General features: G+C 32.2%; 1 protein-coding gene across 50 annotated transcripts in view; it reads left to right on the forward strand.

Annotated features, from left to right (window-relative positions):
- RIMS2 (regulating synaptic membrane exocytosis 2) overlaps positions 1-20,466 on the forward strand; it is a 748,462-nt gene that overhangs the window by 504,699 nt on the left and 223,297 nt on the right. For 48 of the 50 annotated variants that reach the window (XM_058443878.1, XM_058443866.1, XM_032760193.2 and 45 more), the window contains one exon: positions 813-922. In XM_058443878.1, coding sequence (XP_058299861.1) covers positions 813-922 — 110 coding nt within the window. Of the gene's footprint in view, positions 1-812; positions 923-1,735; positions 1,769-20,466 lie in introns of all 50 variants that reach the window. The other 2 variants (XM_058443874.1, XM_058443881.1) reach the window with 1 other exon arrangement.

Genomic DNA, 20,466 nt, shown 5'->3' on the forward strand with positions numbered 1-20,466 from the left:
AACTGGTCTCTTCTATCATCTTTGGCTGATCACTAGTAACAATTGATACTAACCTTTTCAATGTAAACACACTATTTATATTCACTGGATATAATAGTGTGTGGCTACCATTGTAATTTGTTTATTAACTGTCCTGACTGCATTTGTTTTGTGATTTCTCATTAATCAGGAGTCCTGGGTAAATTCTGTCATTAACTGTCATGTTCCTCTCCTACAGAATGAGAAACTATTTGTGTCCATTACACATCACTTTTCAAATCATCATAATGATTATAAATAAAACTAGATTTTTTAAGTTTCTTTCTATCGATACTAATATTATGTATTAACCAGTATTTTCTTTAGTTGAATCTTGAATTGTTCAGGGTTTTATTTGTAGTTTCATGAGATGTTTTCTAATAAAGGGATATTTAATATAAGCCTGAGTAAAAATCTCTGGATCAAGGGAGAAAGGTTAGTTTGAAAGTTTGAAATCTGGTCGAAAGAAAAGTACTACCTTTTCTTTCTTGAGCAGCGAAATTCTCCTCTTGCTTTCAATGGATAGAGTACTAATTTACATTAATAATTCCATGGATTTTACTGTAGGGTTTTGTGTGCATGTATGTGTATGTATGCATATTACACCAAAAATAAACATCTTTTGCTATTTAATCATTCAGATATCCATATTTTGTCCAGTTTTCCTAACCTTTTAATCTGCAGCTAAACTTCTTTTTAAATTGTATTTATACAGCTATCATATGAACCAAATGTAGGTATTAAAAATATGTAACTTGTTATACTGAAAATGAATATTAATGATGTGTCTTTAGGTCTCATCCTCGTACTGGGTCTGTCCAGACAAGCCCATCAAGTACTCCAGTGGCAGGACGAAGGGGCCGACAGCTTCCACAGCTTCCACCAAAGGGAACATTGGATAGAAGTAAGTTTTATTTCTAATTATCTTGTTTAGGAAATACACATGGAAGCTAAGGTGAATCAAGATTTTCTTACTACCTTTGTGTTAATTTTCTTCTTTTGTTAATTGTACGCCTTGTCTATATTTGATAATAGTTATATTTATAAATATTATGTATTTTGAATAAAAATTTGTAATATTTCCAGGTAAAATAAGGTATCTTTATTGCTCTTGCACATTTTTAAATTTGAATAAATGCATCTTAAAAAGTAAACACAATACTCTTAAATAAGCTGTTGGATAATATTTCTTTGCTACAAATAAGTTTATGTAATTGTTGATAGTTATATAAAGTTTATTAGTAACTAGCCAAATCAATTTTCACACACTGCAAAGGACTGGTTAGCTGATGCACAACAATGGTGATCCTTCTCAAAACTGGAGAACAAGAAAAAGGTAATCATGAATATACAATGAAAGATGCATGTTGTACTGATGTTTTTATTAATTTTACATTTTTGCATAAGAAGCACTATTTGCTGACACACACATGAACATACTTCCCAAACATCTGTAAATTCTTGGTTAAAGGACCTCTAAAAGCATGGATAACTGAATATAATGGTTTTTAAGATCATTTTTTAAATGATCCTTTTATTTAGTAACTGGATGTGCTTTGCAAATAATACATATATATTTAAATCATTTAACTTTTCTCTAGTAGATAATACATTCTGTGCCTTTGGAAATTTCTGTTGTTTTTAATCCCTGTGCTTTGGTTCCCTTTTTGTTTGTTTGTTTTTGTTCTGTTTTTTGTTTTTATTTTGTTTTCCCTAGACAATGGAGTCAAGGAGATAGAACCTTATGAAGGTCTGTACATAAAGGAGGGTTTGTTTTGTGCTAACAGCCTTTTTGGAGGGCTAGTAAGCAAAAATAAACCCAACTGCAATTGATGTCCCTTCGTTGTATAGACTTAAATACAGTAAAATTATTTTGTTTTATGATATCTGAAAAAGTATTCAACTTTTTTTAAACTTGGAAATTATACCAAGGAGTTAAATATCTTTGATTCATCAAATAAGAATGCAAAGAGTTTAACTTCTTTTAAATGACCAGATGAAATGTGCTCTTTCATAAAATTTTTATGTACCTTTTAACCAGAAACTAGATTTCGAGTAAGACTTTAACCAAAGATATCAATTGCAGTCTACGTTTACATCATTGAGGATGTACACATAGTGTAGTTATATTTACCATCATATATTTCATTTTTTATTTATGATGATGTTTTTAATTATTAAATTTGGCTTTCTAGAAAAGAAAGTTGTTAATTAGAAAGTGATTGTGGCTTGCGTTTCCAACATCATTTTTCATGTTGTAGCAAGACTGCTTACAGTATATCAGAGTTAAATATGATATAGTTTTATCATCAAACACTACGTTATGACTCAGAAGAAAATACTGAATGGTGAAATATGGAGTGTCATACATTTGCTAGATCGATACAAAATCCTCTACCAGTTATGGAAATCTGAAATTAACTTTGTATCTTTAAAAATTTGTTTACTGTTTACTGATGAATCTCCAGCACATAGGATAATGCCTGACACATTGTAGACCCTCAATAAATCTTTGTTGAATGAATTCATGAAATATTTATTTAAATAATATTTATTTAAAAAGGGAAAAGCTACCTCAAATAGTATACAAAGTACCACTAAAATAATCTTGTCATTATATATATGTTTATATTAAATTCATATTTCTGTAACCTATTTGTAACAAATTTGTAAGTATGCTGCATTCGAGCTGCAATACTTTTATATCCTTATATAACTTGTTGATATAAGTTGTGTTCTTGTTAACTGGATGATGGTCAACTTCTGTTTTGTCGTTCTTTCTATTTCCAAGTACCATAATTTTGAACAATCCAGTGATATTGTGATTGATGGTCTGTTATGCTGCCTGAGAGAAAGACTTCACAGCATTTTTATAGTTCTTAATTATTTGCTTAAAATTGGGGGCATAGAATTTTAAATCACTTTTCGTAAGGAAAGTTTAGTAATATTTATGGAACTTTTTGTCTCTTCAGTGTTTTTAAAGATGGAGTTTCAACATCATTTACTGGCATATAAAGTCAGAAACTATAATTTATGCACATTTTTAAAATTGAATTTTTAATGTCGTTTATAACGATAGTCTATTGAAATATAAGTAGCTCTATTCTTTGTAATAGCAAGTATCCTAGAAAACAGAGGCTATTGGTAATACCGAAAGTCAGAGTTGGTGCCAAGTTTCTGATGGACTTCTCAATAAAGATTATCTTTACTATTGTTTTTGTCCCTATAAAATTAATTAAAACCACAGTTTTCCTTTAAAGTCCCCAATTGTGATTTTTCCATGTTTTTTATTTCATAAAACAAAGAGGAGCCAAAACCTCCCTTATCCTTTTTAGTATGAAATAAAAGGGGTTTTGTTTTTTAGTTTTGTTTTAGATAAAAGTATGGATGATTTTTTAAAGTGTTTTTATAAATGTTGATATGGAGACTTCAGTAGATTATGCAATTTTTTTTTTAGTTTTAAAGAAGATATATAATATCTCTTTTAGAAATCTCAACTTCAGTTAATCTTCAGTAAGTAACACAAAATAGGCTATCAGTTGATGGTCTAAATCAAATTATGTTTGGATTATCACCTAAAAAGTTAATCGTGAGAAGTTGTAATTTAATGGCATTATTTTAGAATTAAAGTATTGAAATATTTATCTTCAATTCCTTTTCAACAGCCAAAATATGAGCAAGTCATAATTTAACTCTTTATGATTTTGATTATTTTATATTTTAGTCTGTTATATATTTAGCCATTTATCTTTGTTTAGAACCAGAGAAGTAAAATAAGAATAATATAGAAAGCACAATGTACTAAAAAACTATAAGGCATTATTATTATTATATTTTTCCCTAACTTTTATGTACTGCCATTTTGCAAAATGTCATTTCTCTTCTTCTGGAAGAAAAGTTATATAACTTTTTTTAGTAATATACCAAGTTTATATATAAAGTATTTTGCCTACTTTACCCAGTTATCCACATATTACAAATATTTTAGGAGTCACAATTTCTCTTTTACAAATCAAAGTCATCATAAAAGCAGACAATGTGATAATTAACCAGTAAATTTATTTACTTTTCTATAGCATGTCAGAAACTTATTAAAAATAACCTATTGGGCCAGTTGCAGTGGCCCACGTGGCTCACGTCTGTAATCCCAGCACTTTGGGAGGCTGAGGTGGGTGGATCGCTTGAGCTCGGGAGTTCAAGACCAGCCTGGGGAACATGGTGAAACCCCATCGCTACAAAAAATATAAAATTAGCCAGGAGTGATGGCCCACTCCCATAGTCCCAGCTACTCGGGAGGCTGAGGTGGGAGGATCACTTGAGCCCAGGAGATGCAGGTTGCAGTGAGCCGTGATTGTGCCACTGCACTCCAGCCTGGGTGACAGTGAGACTCTGTTTCTAAATAAATAAATATCTGTTGGTGTCTTTATCATTCTGAATAATTTAGAATTTGTTATTTGTTTAGTTTCATTGAAGAGTAACAGATATACCTATTTGGTCTTATATTTTTCTTTACTTTTGCTTCTGCAAGTACAGAAGTTAATGAAGAAACTGAGCATGTGGAAGAGCAGGGGGAAGAAAAGCAGGGAGAAGAGGTCAAGGCAGGTCTGTCTGACTGTGTATCTAAAATAAATAAGTGAATGTTTTCAAATATGACTTTTCAATTTTACATAAGACTTTAGGCTCCAAATTTATAAATGCACAATGAAGAATAGATTGTTTTTCAGCACTAACTTTAAGATAAATTACCTCATTTTATTAATGAATGGATATTACTTAAGCTATCTAGGCAATTTGTCAGAATATTTGATTTACCCAACTGGCTAAATATTTTCCCTGATGTTTAAATCAAACTAGAATTATAGATAGTGCCCCTGACCAAGATATACACCTACCCTTTGCCCAGCTTTACATTCAGTTCATTTGTTTATTCAAAAATATTTAATGAGTACCTACTAGAAAACTATATTTTATCATGTGTTATGGTGCGTAAAGTTTTGTTGAAGCTTTAGCCCCTTCTCCCATGGATTTTGAATCTAGTAGAAGCAAATTTTAAAGAAATATAGAACGGAATATAAATTCCATTAAAACATTTATAGACCATGATCATTTTTTCCATTATATTTTTTTCCTAAAATAAAGCAATTATAGGCTTCTCTTCTTCCTCCCAGTTCAATATTACTCTAACATTTATTGTCAATCATAATTTCTCCCCATCTTTCTAAATAAAATGCATACCTTTTGTTTTTGTTGTTTTTAAAGTCCCTATTATGTTTATATATCATAACGTTTAATGTTCTTGAAAGGATTTTAAAACTTAAAAGATTCCAGCCTGGCCAACATGGCAAAACCTCATCTCTACTAAAAATAAAAAAATTAACTGGGCGTGGTGGTGTGCACCTGTAGTCCCAGCTACTTGGGAGACTGAAGCAGGAGCGTCACTTGAACCTAAGAGGCAGAGGTTGCAGTGAGCCAAGATCACGTCACTACACTCCAGCCTGGGCAGCAGAGCGAGACTCTGTCTCAAAAAAGTTAAAACATTATATAATCAGTAAATCAGTATATTTTTATATACTTCTTTTATCAAATTTTCACTATTTTTATTTGAAACTCAGAATTGAATACTAATCTTATCCAATTATCAAGTTTAATTGTAACTTTCTTTGAATAATACAGAATATCTTTAATCTTATCAAGTGTTTAACTGACCACTTTTTATTTATGAATAATAGAGTGTACTTTTTGTGCCTTTTTTTCCTCTGGTTTCCATGGTGTGAAAGCAATGCCATTACGTATATTGTGCATAAGATATATTTTCATGGAAGCATTCTCTCAGTGGAGTTTTTAGTTTTACAACTGAAAACATCTCTTAAGCGACTAGAATTACTCATTAGCAGTAACTTTTTAATGTCATAAAGGCGACAAATATCATCAAAGTCATCTGATAATGGAAACAGGCAAGTTTAATTGCATATTTCTAGACATGTAGAATTGCTTTGGTTCTGAATATCTAGTATCTAACTTCTAGAATGTCACCCTTCTTCCATTTTCCTGGAATAATTTAGGAATTGCATTTTTATGGAATACTGTAAGAATGAGTTTCATTTTAGCTTAGCTGTTAAGTTAATGTTCTCCCATTAGCTCATTCCTCTGTGTCTCATATAGTCCATACAAACACTGCAGCCTTTCACGCTATTAATTGTCTTCCACATGAAAGTCATTTTTTAAGGTAGCACTAGTTTGGGGACTTCAGCAATAGTTAATATCACTTTTATTTATTTTAAATTCATTAAGATAAAGAAGCCCATGTGCTAAACCAGTTTGTTGCTGCTGTTTTATTGTCAAAAGTAATTAGTAAGTTGCATCAGTTTTTAAATTAACATAAAAGCATAACCATATAATATAAAAATGATTTTTCATTTATTTGGTTTTTATTACTTTTCCTATGAGATAGGAAGTATATATTTTTCTCTTGTGTTCATTAATGTAGAGTGTCGTGTTTAGTGCATGGATTTGTTTCCCTGTTGTGTGATTTCATCTTTTTTGATGTGCTTGTTTTCTATTTTGGTTATTAATGATCTTAATCATTAATCACTATTGTCTATTTTCAATATTATAAAGACAATGAGGGAGAAACATCAACACCACCTACTAATGGGAAAAAAGGCAAGTCTTAAAATGAAGTTTATGGTGTCTTTCTAGATATTAGACACTCCATATTGACATTTGTAATATATTTGAATATGCTTTTTAAAATAAGCATAAGTACAAGTATTAGTCTCAATTTAAGTTATCCAGTATTTAAAATGTCTATTCTTTTTTATTTCTGAATATGCAATTAGTCTTCAAAATACTTACCTTTAATGACTCTGATACAATTCAATTTTATTGAAATGTAATGGCATTAAAATTGGAAGATTTACTTTGCTGATCATGTTAAGGGAAAGGATTCTGAGGAAGATACTAGTGGTCATGTTATACGTTTACAAAATCACAGCATGGACATTTTTCAATCCAGAAATTGTTTTAAAATTGAATTATTTTTAAAACATTTTAAATTAGAAGTTTAAAGTAGAAAATGAGACAAATTTAATCATAAATTTAACAATAATATAAAAGGAAGATTTATAACATTTGTGGATTTTTCATAGTTCTATACACATGAATTAATATTGCCTGGAAAGTAAAAAGATGATTGATTTTAATACTTAGATTTGATTTTCCTATAATTATTGCTGACATAATTCTGTAATCTACCACAACCAAATTCTATCAAAATGGTAGGACTGTGTATGTTTTGCAGTAATTGATAATCAAATATGTCTACATATATTGATTTAGAATATTAGCATTTTAAAATGATTTTATCGAAAAAGTAACATCTCGTTCTATATCATAAAATTTGGCCCATTACTGGGCCAAATTAAGAAATAAGTCGTTTTATGCTTCATTAATTTCATTGAAATGGTTTTTAGTCTTGAATATATTCTTCCCTGTCTTCATCTTTTATAAAGAATGTCTACAGTGTTATTTGTAAAACCTAATTAACACTAAAATATAGTTTTTCTTACTGTGAAGTATTAATTATTCTTTAATGCACATTCTAGAATATGATTTAAAAGATAATAGTGAACAAAATAAAGTTAAATCATGTAAATATGCACAGTATTCATAAGACAATAAACATTTAAATGACTTCTCAATATGTATTTACATATTTGTCATTTTTATCTATTTCATAAGCTCCATGATTTTTTATTAGTACTTATGAAAGGAAATGTTGATATGTACTTAAATATATGTCAGCAATCTGAAATAATAAATATATCTTCCTAAATGTTCAACAAGTTTTGAGAACATTTAATGCCATTTTGTATTTAGGTGCATTTAAATGTGTCAAGATCATATCTTTTCATATGAACTCACTAGGCTAAATATTTTAACTAACTGAGGAAGTATTATCATAGGTTTTTTTGTCTTCTTGACCTCTAGTTGGCCCTGAATACTTTCACATCTTTTACCTTCAGACTGTTCTGCTTTCTTCTTATTTCCTATGATCTTGCATGTGCAATCACCCCGCGGACAGATTCTTCCTGCCCCCCCGCACAGACAAAACCAGTTCATTAAGACAGTGGTACTGCAAGCAGAATAACTAGAGTTAGAGTCACTCAAACCAGTCTCCCTGAAGGCTCAGAGATTAAGGTTTTTCAAAGATAGTTTGGTGGGCATGGAGTAGGGAATGGGGAATGTTGATTGGTTGGGGATGAAATTGTAAGGCTGTGGAAAATGGTTCTTATGTGCTGAGTTAATCTCTGGGTGGGGGTCACAGGATGTGGATTCAGTCATCAGTCGCAGGTCTGGATGGAATCAGTCAATCCTCCAAAATGCGAAAGTCTGAAAAATATCTCAAAAGACCATATTAGGTTTACAATAGTGATATTATCTACAGAAATAATTGGAGAAGTTAAAATCTTGTGACATCTGGAACAATGGCTGGTTATTATTTAAGCCCACATTTTAGCAGAAGTCAGGCCCGTCTCATAATCCTAACCTTATGGCCTTTGATTGGTTTTACAAAGCAGTTTTGTTTTGGGGAAGGGCTGTTTTTATCCTTGCTTTAAAGTTAAACTATAAATTAAATTCCTCCCACACACAGGAATGATTAAAGATAGCTTGGAGGTTAGAAGCAAGATGGGGTCAACTGTGTCAGATTTCTCTCTTTTTTTTTTTTTTTTTAAGACAGGATCTTGCTCTCTTGCCCAGGCTGGAGTGCAGTGGCACACAGTCTCAGCTCACTGCAACCTCCGCCTCCCAGTTCAAGGGATTCTCTTGCCTCAGCCTCCTGAGTAGCTGGGATTACAGGCGCCTACCACCACACCCAGCTAAGTTTTGTATTTCTAGTAAAGACGGGTTTCACCACCTTGGCCAGGCTGGTCTCAAACTTCTGACCTCAGGTGATCCTCCCGCCTCACCTCGGCCTCCCAAAGTGCTGGGAGTACAGGTGTGAGCCACCACTCCCGGCCTCAGATTTCTCTTAATGTCTTGATTTTGCACAGGCAGTTTCACATGTAAAGTTTTCTAGTGACAATGATTATTGGAACCTCAGTTATAAATTTGTTTTTATACACACACTTATAAATTTGTTTTTTATCATTTATATGAAATCCTCTCCACTGCAAAATATTGCTATTGCTGTATAAATCAATCCAACATATGATATAGTTGAACCTAGAAATTAATGAATAAATTTGTAAGATGAGAACTCTGTACATATTTCACACATGCTAACTTGGTTTTACTTGGCTTAATATTTTGATTATTGACCTGTAATTAAGATTTAGTTATTCAATTTGTTCTTTTGCGATCTTCTTCTGAGAGAATGGCTTTTTATTTACAGTTTATTTTGTATATCACAATAAAATTCATGAGTAAGTTTAAGGGAGGACATTTTTTTTTAATTGGTTAAAACATTTTGTGGATATGTTAAAGTATATTGTTGTAGCAGGTGAAGTCAGAAGGATAGTTGGGGCTAGAGGGGTGACTCATATATGAACTTAAAGATCATATTTAGGATTTTGGTTTTTATCACATAAAATGGGAAAGTTTGGATTAAAGTGACACAATACCACTTTTTTTTTTTTTTTTTTTTTTTTTTTTTAGTAAGATGATGTCAATTGCTACACTGAGAATACCCTGAAGAATTAAGATTGCAAACAGGGAACATTGTTAGAAGGTTTTGCACTAACCCAGGAAAGAGATGATAGTGGCTTAGACCAGCATGATAGCAGTATAAGTAGTTGGAGTCTGAATAGATATTGAAGATAGAGCCAACAAAATTTCCCAACAAGGTAAAAGAGAAAGAAAGATTCAATAATGACATCCAGGTTTTTAGCCTGAATAGAAAAATAATGGAGTTTCTATTAACTAATACAGGGAAATACTTGAGAATAATAGATTGAGTGGGAATATCAGGTGCTCAGTTTTGGATATGATAAGTTAGAGATGCTGTTAGACATCCAAGTGAAGATGCCAAATTAAATATGGTCTACATTTCATATTAGAGGTGTGGACTGTAGCTATAAATCTGGGACTCATCCTTATAAAGAGGTATTTACCGCCGTTAAGACTGGTTATCAAGAGGACAAGTGAACACATGTAGGTAGTAAAGAAGAGGTCCAAGAAGTATAAACTGGACCACTCTGATATTTTGAAGTTGAGAAGATGAAGCAGCCAGAGATGGAGAAAGTGGGAGAAGAGGAACAAGTTAAGAAATTACTTGAAGGAGAGAATTATCAAGAATGTGAAGTGATCACCAGACTTAGCAAGTAGGAAGTCACTATGTTGACCTTTATTAAGAGCAGTTTCGGTAGAGTGATAAGGGCTAAAGGACTGATTAGAGGGGATTCAAGGAAAGAGAGGAATGGAGACAGCAAGTTCAGACACCTTTGAAAGGCTGTAAAGGGAAGAAAAGAAAAATATCTAGAGCTGTGAGGAGAGGTCGAAGAAACAGAATACATGAAGGATATGTGGGAAACTTCTTGTTCACTTGGCTTCTTCTGATCCAGGTCTGCCACTTGGCTGTGTAATGCCATGTGGCCTTGAACCATGTGCTTGTAGTTTACCAAGATATCTATCAGTGTTCTGTGACTTAGCTCCTTGATTTAGAATCAAAGACTTTTAGATTTGGAAGGGACATTATAAATCTTTTGTTAAAACTATTTTCCCTTATAGATAAAGGAGGAGAATTCTGGAGGATAACTACCTTTCTTAAATCCACATAGCAGCAGATCTGTAGTCTAGACTGTTAATCTCATGTGTTGATATACCATGCCTCTTCATAGCATTCTATGACACTGTTCTAGATTGTGTTCTCTTTGCATGGACTTCAGCTGGTTTTGTTGTTGTTGTTGTTGTTGTTGTTGTTTTTAGACATTAGCTAAGGATGTTGTTCAACCAATGTCTGCTATTTTAAATGTGTTGTACTAGGTAGCCATTGAGGATGCAAAGATGAACAAGATATATTTCTTGCCTTTGGGGAGCTCCCAAGGGAAAAAATAATATAATGAAAAGAAATAAAACATAGCTGGTAAAATTACTCTATAATGTGTAACTTGTATAAAGTGTCTTAAGATTGTGGTACATATTCAGGGTCAATTTTATAAGGAGAAGGTAAGTTTTGAGAGGTTCTGGGTAGGTTTTCAGTCCCAAGTATTTCTCCCATTACCTGTCATAGTATTTCATATTCCGCTATTACCTAATGGCTTATTTTCATAATACAAAGCTTTTAGCCTTTCTGGAACACTGAAATATAAATATTCCTGAGGGCACTATCCCAAGCTATTATCACATACAAATCTTCATAGAAAGCAAGTGGGTGGAGAAAATCAAGTGCAGTAAAAAGGATGCTGAAAGATGTGGTAGAGTGCTAGTTGTTTGGAAGGGTTATAATGGCAAAATCTGTCCATTCTAAATTGTATTATTTGCTGTGTAGATATGCTATAAATTTACTTTTTAAAATAACTTGGTATATTAAAATTGCTTAGAACAAATAGTTGTCACATAATAGGCCTGGTGCAGTGGCTCACAGCTGTAATCCCAAAGCTTTAGGAGGCTTGCTCGAGGAAAGGAGTTTGAGACCAGCCTGGACAACCTAATAAGACCCTGCCTCTACAAAAACAAAAACATTTAAAAATTACCCAGGCATAGTGGTGCACACCTCTAGTCCCAGCTACTTGGGAGCTTGAGGCAGGAAGATCGCTGAGCCCAGGAGTTTGAGGCTCCAGTGAGCTGTGACTGCACCACCACACTCCAGCCTGGGTGACAGAGGGTGACTCTGTCTCTAAAGCAAATATACAAACAAATAAGTTTGAAGTTGGGAAGATGAAGCGAAACAATACTTGTCGCATAATAATTACTATATAAATGTTAGTTATTATTACTGTAATTTCTTAGTAATGTCTTGCTATAATTTTGTATTTTCAGCACAAAATCTGAAAATTTTAGTTTTATATTTAAAGTCAAATTAAGTTTGACTATGATCACCCTGAAGCAGTTGTTAAACGTATATATACATACACACACACACACACACACACACACACACACAGAGTAATGTACCACATAATGCTGTTTTGGTCAATAACAGACTCCATATACAACAATAGTCTCATAGTATTATATTGTGTTTTTCCTGTACCTTTTCTATATTTAGATATGTTTAAATACATATATACTTATCATTGTGTTGTAATTGCCTGCAGTATTTAGTATGGTAACATGCTGTACAGGTTTGTAGCCTAGGAGCAATAAGCTGTATCAAATAGCATAGGTATATAATAGGCTACCCCATCTAGGTTTGTGTGAGTACACTCTGTAATCTTTGCACAATGACGAAATCACCTAACAATGCATTTCTCAGAACATATCCCTGTCGTTAAGCAATGTATGACTGTATATAGTTTAGTAGATTTTTGGAAATTAGTAATCATGATGCTATTTTTAATCAAATGACTTGCATAAGAAATAATACCAGGGTGGAAATGAATAGAATTGGATTGCAGTATAAGTTATTTCATAATGTGCTAATACATTTCTACATATTTCAATGCATGTGTAAAAATCAATATGCAAATTTTAGGATACTTTTCTCTAGGCCAGAGAACTGTTTAATCCGTTAGGATTTAACAAAAAGTAAGAATTTTTGGAGATGTGGCTGATAAAGTCTAAAGTCTCAAATAGTTTTGTTTCCAATTTATTTTTTATGTTTTATTATTGTTTGTTAATTTTGTTTGGTTTTGGAAAGTTAACATCTACAGCCTTCCTAATTGGCTGTTAGTGATTAATTCTTTGCCAGGATTATATAGACTAAACCCTACCGTATCACCTATTAAAAAGTCAGATCCCTGAAGATACACAATGAGATGGAAGAAAAATATTTTGTTCCTTTAATGTGTACAATTTCTACATTGTTTCAAATACAGATAACCTTATAAATAAGAAAGAAAGAAAAGGAAAGAGGGAGGAGAGAGAGAAAAATAAAAACAAACAAACATATTTAAAAAGTTTACAAAGGAACAAAAAGTGATAGTTATTTTGACAGTCTTTGTAATTAATGATTGCTTCTGCAGGCATTCTGGGTGTTGGATACCATTTAGGGTGATAGGATACAACAGTGATGGAGGATCTTGGCTTTGTTTTGTTGCCTCTCTCTATTCTCATGAATGCTTCTAGGGCAGGGAGAATGTTAGCACCCATATCTTAATTTCCAAATTTGATTAATATCTAGCTAGGAATGGATATTATGGTGGAATTGGTGGATATTTCCTAGGTATATCATTCCCTCCCAACTTAGATAAATGACCATGTGTCCAAAATTAATATGAGAGATTCAAGGATACTTTAAAATACCAAGAGATTTATCGTATGTTTTTGAGCAGGATGGACATTCGGTCACATCTGGATTAAGAAAGTAACTTGGTGACAGCAAGCAAGATGGACTTGAAAGATAAGAAACTGAAGGCATAGGACCATTTAGGGCAATTCAGTCATCCGGTATCTGATGGCCTGAACTAAAGCAGAGGTTGGAATAAAGAGGAAGAAATGCACTTAAGATTTCCTCTCCCCATTCATAATCCATAAGCTTAAGTGTACCTGTTGTTTAAGTGAAGTACTTGTAAATGAATATTTCTAATTTCTTTTCCTAACCTTTCCTTTCATTCTGGGAGACCTTTCCCCTTTAATTTACTTTTGTTTCCCTTTTTTCATCTTATTTCTTCTATGCTTCCAAAGTCCCAACTGACTAATCAAATTTAGGAAAGAACTCCCTTTCGCCTCATACCTTCCTACAAACTTAGTCATTCTTCAAGGCCATATCATTGTTGACTTCCTAAATGCAATCCTTAAATCATCTTCTCTTTGTTGTTGAAAGTAACTTAATCTTAGGAAGGTGATATGATACAAGAGAAAGAGCATAGTTCTTGAAACTTTGCCTCAGGGCCTGCTTTACAGTGTACTAACTGTGTGACTCTAGACCCTTGCCCCAAGTTAGTTCATCTGAGAAAAGGAAATTGTAACATATTTCTCTCATTCCCAATATGCTACTTTGAAAATCAAGTGATGTAATGAGTATGAAATTGTAAACTAAGATAATTTTTCGGTGCTTATCCTTATCTGTCAGTTCTATTTTCTCACCTGTAAACCACCTAAGAGAAGGTCCCATCTGTGTTTTGTGGGGTCAAATGTGATGCCATCTGTGAAAGCATATTGGAACATATAATATTATACAAATCTTACTAATAAATGAATTTATGCTATTTTATTTTATTTAGAGAAAGGGTCTCACTGTCACTCAGGCTGGAGTGCAATGGTGCGATAGTAGCTCACTGCAGCCTTGGCCTCCTGGGCTCAACTGATTCTCACACCTCAGCCTTCCAAGTAGCTGAACTACAGCACATGCCACTATGCCCGGCTAATTTTTAAAAGTTTTTTTAGAGGTAGAATCTCTAAAAAAAAAAAAAAGAAAATCTAAAAAAAGAGAACCTATGTTGTCCAGGCTGGTCTCAAACTGTATGCTCTTTAAATTACAGTGTTCAGATAGAATTGGCTACATGTTGTGATGAAGACTAGCTAGAATATAATTATTTTGCAGACATATATGGGTTTCTTAAATATTACTTACTAAAAAGTCACCTCATAGTTAAGTCTCCATGAATATAATCACTCTTCAAATTACCTAATATTTATTAAATCAAGCTTTGATCTACAAGTTAAAGATGGGATACATATAATGATCATTTAAGAATTTCAAATCTTAAAGCTTGTTCCTCTGTATTTTATTGAATTTTAAAAACAAATTAACTTTTAATTACATGCCATTTTAATTAATTCTGTTCTTTTTATGACTTTAATTACGTTTTAAAAATAGATGCTTGAGTTTCAGTATAAAGCTTAATAGTAGCCACATTTGGAACTTCTGGAAAATCTTGTAAACTCTCAGTGCCTCAATTTCACCATCTCTGTTATAGGCACTCTTCTATAAAATCCCATTTGATGAATCAACTTAAGATCATAAGATGTAAGAGTAACTAATTTTAGAGGTGGAAATAACCTTATAAATTTTCAAGACCAGCTTTATTACATCAAATATAACAAATCTAGATGTCAGAGAGGTTATCAAGATGTTACCAGAAGGGAGCCCTGATCCAGACTCCAAGAGAGGATTCTCGTATCTCAGACAAGAAGGAATTCAAGGCAAGTCCACAAAGTGAAAGCAAGTCTGTTAAGAAAGTAAAGGAATAGGGAATGGTTACTACATAGGCAGAGCGGCCTGCTGCTGGTTGCCTATTTTTATGGTTATTTTTGATTATATGCTAAACAAGAGGTGGATTATTCATGAATTTTCCAAGAAAGGGGTGGACTATTCCCAGAACTGAGGGATTCTCCCCTTTTTAGACCATATAAGGTAACTTCCTGACATTGCCATGCCATTTGTAAACTGAAATGGCACTGGAGTAAGTGCCTTTTAGCATGCTAATGCATTCTAACTAGCATAGGAGCCATGAAGGACAAAGAAGTCACTCTCGTTGCCGTCTTGGTTTTGGTGGGATTTGGCTGGCTTCTTTACTGCATGCTGTTTTATTAGCAAGGTCTTCATGATCTCCTGTCTTATCCTGTGACTTAGAATGCCTAACATCCTGGGAATGTAGCCCAGCAAATCTCAGCCTTATTTTACCCAGCCCCTATTCAAGACGCAGTTGCTCTGGTTCAAATGCCTGTGACAAAACTTGCCTAAAGTTATAGGCCTAGTTAATGGCAGAGATATTCCGACCAGCCAGCTTTCCTGGCTCAATATGGTGACATATATATTACCTTTTCTATCAATCATTGATAGCTTTGATCTAGTTCTTTCATTGTCTTAAGCTGATATTCATAAATTTATGGTTATTGGAACTTTTCTGTTACCAGCATATAATACTTTTCAACAAATATTTGCTAATTTCAAAGGTTTATTTTTTCCTCCACCTTTCAGAAAATGCTGTCTGCCAATTTACAGATAGGCTGACTATTTTTAAAACAGCCTATTTCTTCTTCTGTGTACTCAATCTTGCTTCAGAAGGTAGAATGTCTTCTATTTTTTGGAACATCACAAATTTATGAAATGGCAAATGGTGAAATAGCTTTTAAAAATGATAACCATGTAGCGTCTGATTTTGGGAACAACTCTGTAACACTTGTAAAATCTTTCTTAATTATTCATAGATAACAAAAAGTGTAGGTCATTCAGAATCAACAAATACTTTGATATTAATGAGATTATTTTTCCCAACATGGGGAAATTACTCTGTTGTTTTTTGCATTACCACAGATTAATGCTGATCAGGAGCAGTAGTGTCTCCAAAATCACCTATATTTGATGTTACAGTATAGCATATTTTTCCTTTTTTGGCAGTGGTTTCATCTTTCCAGTTATGTTTTACTTAGCTTGATATTATAAAATATGTTAGTATTCCACTATTTATGGCTAAAGGTAGATAGGATACCAGAGCATTCTGTATGGCATGGTGAATCTCTATAGGGATTAAAATACACATAGAGCCTGGCAAGGTGGCTCGTGCTATAATCCCAGCTACTCAGGAAGCTGAAGCGGGAGGATAACCTGAGACCAGGAGTTCAAGACCAGCCTGAGTAACATAGCAAGATCGTGTGGCTAAAATGTTTCTTAAATAAACATAAAATATACATAATTAATAACTAATTGACATAGTATGGCTTTAGAAACATATAAATAAAAAGAAAGGCAAGTTATAAGATATATAATTATTTGTGAATGCTACTATGAGAATAAGATTAAATGGTGGCCAGTGAATCTTTTGTTCCATGGCCTATAAGGCCCTACATGACCTGTGCTCCCCCACTTCCTATCTCCATTACTACTTTAACCCATCTATTACTTTTTTCTTTGTTTGTTATGCTCCAGCCAAAGTGACCTCCATGCTTTTCTGGAACATATCAGACATGCGTCTAACTCAGGACATTTGCACTTGCTGCTCCTCTGCCTGGAATACCTTCTCTTTAAATAACCATATGGCTAACTCCCTTACTATCTTAAGTTCTGTACTCAAAAGTTGCCTTCTTAGAGAAGACTTCCCTTCCTGCCTTATCAAAAATTTCATTACCTCTGGATATTTTATTTCCTTCTTACCTACTTGGTTTGTCTTTTTAGCATTTATCAATATTTAGGTCATAGTATATTTTACTTATCTTGTTTGTAATCACTCTCTCCCATTAAAATATAAACTTTATGAATGTATAGGGTTTTGCCGGTTTTGTTTGTTGTTATATTCCTGTACCGAGACATGCCTGGATTATAGTAGGTGCTGAGTATATATTTATTAAATGAATGATTGTTAACCACATGAGAAATAATTGTAGATAATCTTAGATGAGCCAAGTAACTCATATTCAATGATACCAAGCTGTTACTACTAAATATCTTTGTCTTCCTTTATCAAGATTTTTATTGAAATAATATCTCATAGCATATAAATATTTGTCATTTATGAAGATACTAAATATGGTAATAAAATAGCCATTTTATCTCATGTATTGAAATGTATTTATGTATTTTCTCTTGATGTTTCAAAATTTCTACATTGTAATTCTACATAAACATTTCATTTCATCACAATAAAACAATGTTTAGTAAAATGCGTATTTCTAAAATAAGCTAGTATGTATTATTTAATATAAACTAAGAAAACACCTTTGTCAAACCATTTTAATTATTAGTTTATTCATACCTTGACTGCATTCATTTTATTGAAAATAAAGTTTGGGATATACTGGAAGTAAATTTTAGTGCTTTGGCATTTGAAATCTATTAAGCAAAATTTTAATGTCACATTTGTATATTTAAAATGTTAAGTGCATATTACATAGTTTATGTGAGAATTTAGGAAAAATATCCCCCAAAATCCCATAGATCCCTGAAGTATATTTAGATACTTGTTATGCATATTATCTAATGTTTCTGATAAGCTCTGATTATTATTTTTGATTTATACTAGAAGTTACATGGGAAGACCAGCAGAAAAAGGTGAATGGTACAATAAGTGATGACAAACCATTGCCGAAAAAGAAACACCAATCTGAGACAGGTTTGTCAGGGTTTGGAAACCATATGAAAGCATGAGACTACAAGCATTGCATTTCATGCTTTTTAAAATGCGTGTGTGCTTGTTGTACCTCATTTTCCCATTTTGGTGTGAACTTGATAGTGTGTAGATTCCATTTAGATTAGAGTGGTAAATACTTTATTTCAAGATTTGCTTAGAAAACTAATTACACATATTTTGGGAAAAAATATAATTATTTTATTATTATGAAGATTAGTCCTTTAGGGAAAAAATGACTAATTTAAATACAGATGGTCATCCACTTTACACATTTGATTATGTTGACTAAAATTGAAGTACTTTAATGCAGAGGTACTTGCTTCCCTAAAAAGTACAATAAAAGCTCAATATACTATCTAAAGTTTGTCTTTGTAGGATATTTCTATTATTTAATTGCAAATGCTATTGAGATATTTATACCATATATTGGTTAATTATTTATTTACAATCTCTGGAGATAAAAAATATCACCAACCGCAAGGAAGAGGGTTAGCGTAGTATGTGAATTCAATAAGGAGTCTCTTCAAACTATTAATTCTACCAGTGAGTTGAAACAAAATGTTTTTGTTTTCCTCTCCCTTTCTTATTTTTTTGTGGAGAGATATGATTAACCCATTTATGCTGGAGGTTGCACACTTTTGTGTGTGAAAAATCAGACCTTGGCAATGGCCTTAAGCAGCAGGATATAAATAACTCCCACAAGCTTAGCATTCCAATTATGGAACACTAGGCATAAATGGGTTAAGTAGAAGACAAAACTTGAACCAAGAATAAAATGAAAAAAGGCAAAGTGCAGAGATAATTGATTAACTAAAAAACCAGTACTACTTTTAATTAGTAATTGGATGAGAATACATTGAAATTTTCATTGAAAATTTGAAACTTCAAATGGAGTTTTACTAATGATATTATAATTAAAAATAGTTATGTCTGTAGTAATAGCGTTAAAGTATTTTTATGTGCTGACTCATTACTTCATGTTACAGCTCTAAGACCCATATTTTAAAAGATGTCAATGTAAAAGTTAAACTAGTCTTTAACAAGTATTTGTTGCCATCCTGCTCTATTCCAAACATTATACTTGGCACTGACCTATTAGTGTAGACAAGACAGATATAGCATTTACCCTCATACAGCATATTATGTCTGCGAAAATACATAATTTAAAAATAATTATAATAATGATTAAGCTATTACAATTGTAGTAAGTGCTATTAAGGAGAATAGGATGCTTTGAGAAAATGTATTATGTAACATAAGTCTGAAGAGCAAAGAAAGATGGCATAGTGCTAATAACTTACTCTGTGAATTATTTTTTAGTAAAACAGTACATACTGAAAATGTAATAAAATAAACTGGAATTCACATTGGGAATTTAAATTTATTCATAAAGTTGTAAGAAAATATATATTTTTTCAAATCTTCAGTTAATATCAGTTTATTGGGAAAATAATGATTAGCTTAATATATTTAAGGATATTTTTAAGTGAACAAGATATATATAAAATTAATGTTTTATGTTATGATTTATGTATCAACAATTATTACTGTAAACCTCTCCCCTTGCTACATTGTGTGATACAGGTTATCCTTGATCATAAACTATTATTTATTTGTTGTCCACTTTCTCATCATGTCCAATACATGAATATGGTTGTGGCCATATGTATCTATGTAAATAAGTTACATTGTATATTAAAACACAAAACAATGCAATGTTTAAAAAATATTTTGACATCTCAGAAACACAACATTTTAAAGATCTATTTTAAATATTTTACTTAGTTGAATTTAACTATAGTGTCTTAATGTCATAGTTGAAAATGATTATAGTGTTTTTTTGTTTTGGCGATTATTTATTTTCCTGTATACTAGGAAAATGGGTCCTGGAAATTGAAACCCTAAATGTCGTGAGTAAGTATGCAATATTCTAAGGCAGTAAAAACAATGTTAAATTTTAGTGCTTCATAAATATTCTTACCTGTTTGTTTCTAAAAGGAAATTGGAATATTTAAAGAATATTTTTAATTATCAAAACTTTGGAGTGATAAAATGGGAGGAAAGTAGTAGGATGCAGGTATAGCAGATTATATTTCAACAACATGTTTATATATGCCTATGCTTTACAGAAGACATGTTTGGAGTTATTTTATGTTTAAGTGCATTTATGATATTAATAATCTATTGATTATAAAGTGCTTAATATATAATTTTTATGTGCTGAAATCTAAGAAACCCACTTCAATAAATTGTCAAAGATTCCTCATCAAAGGGTTAA

This window comes from Hylobates moloch, unplaced genomic scaffold (genome assembly GCF_009828535.3).
Source record: "Hylobates moloch isolate HMO894 unplaced genomic scaffold, HMol_V3 SCAFFOLD_9, whole genome shotgun sequence".
NCBI lineage: Eukaryota > Metazoa > Chordata > Mammalia > Primates > Hylobatidae > Hylobates > Hylobates moloch.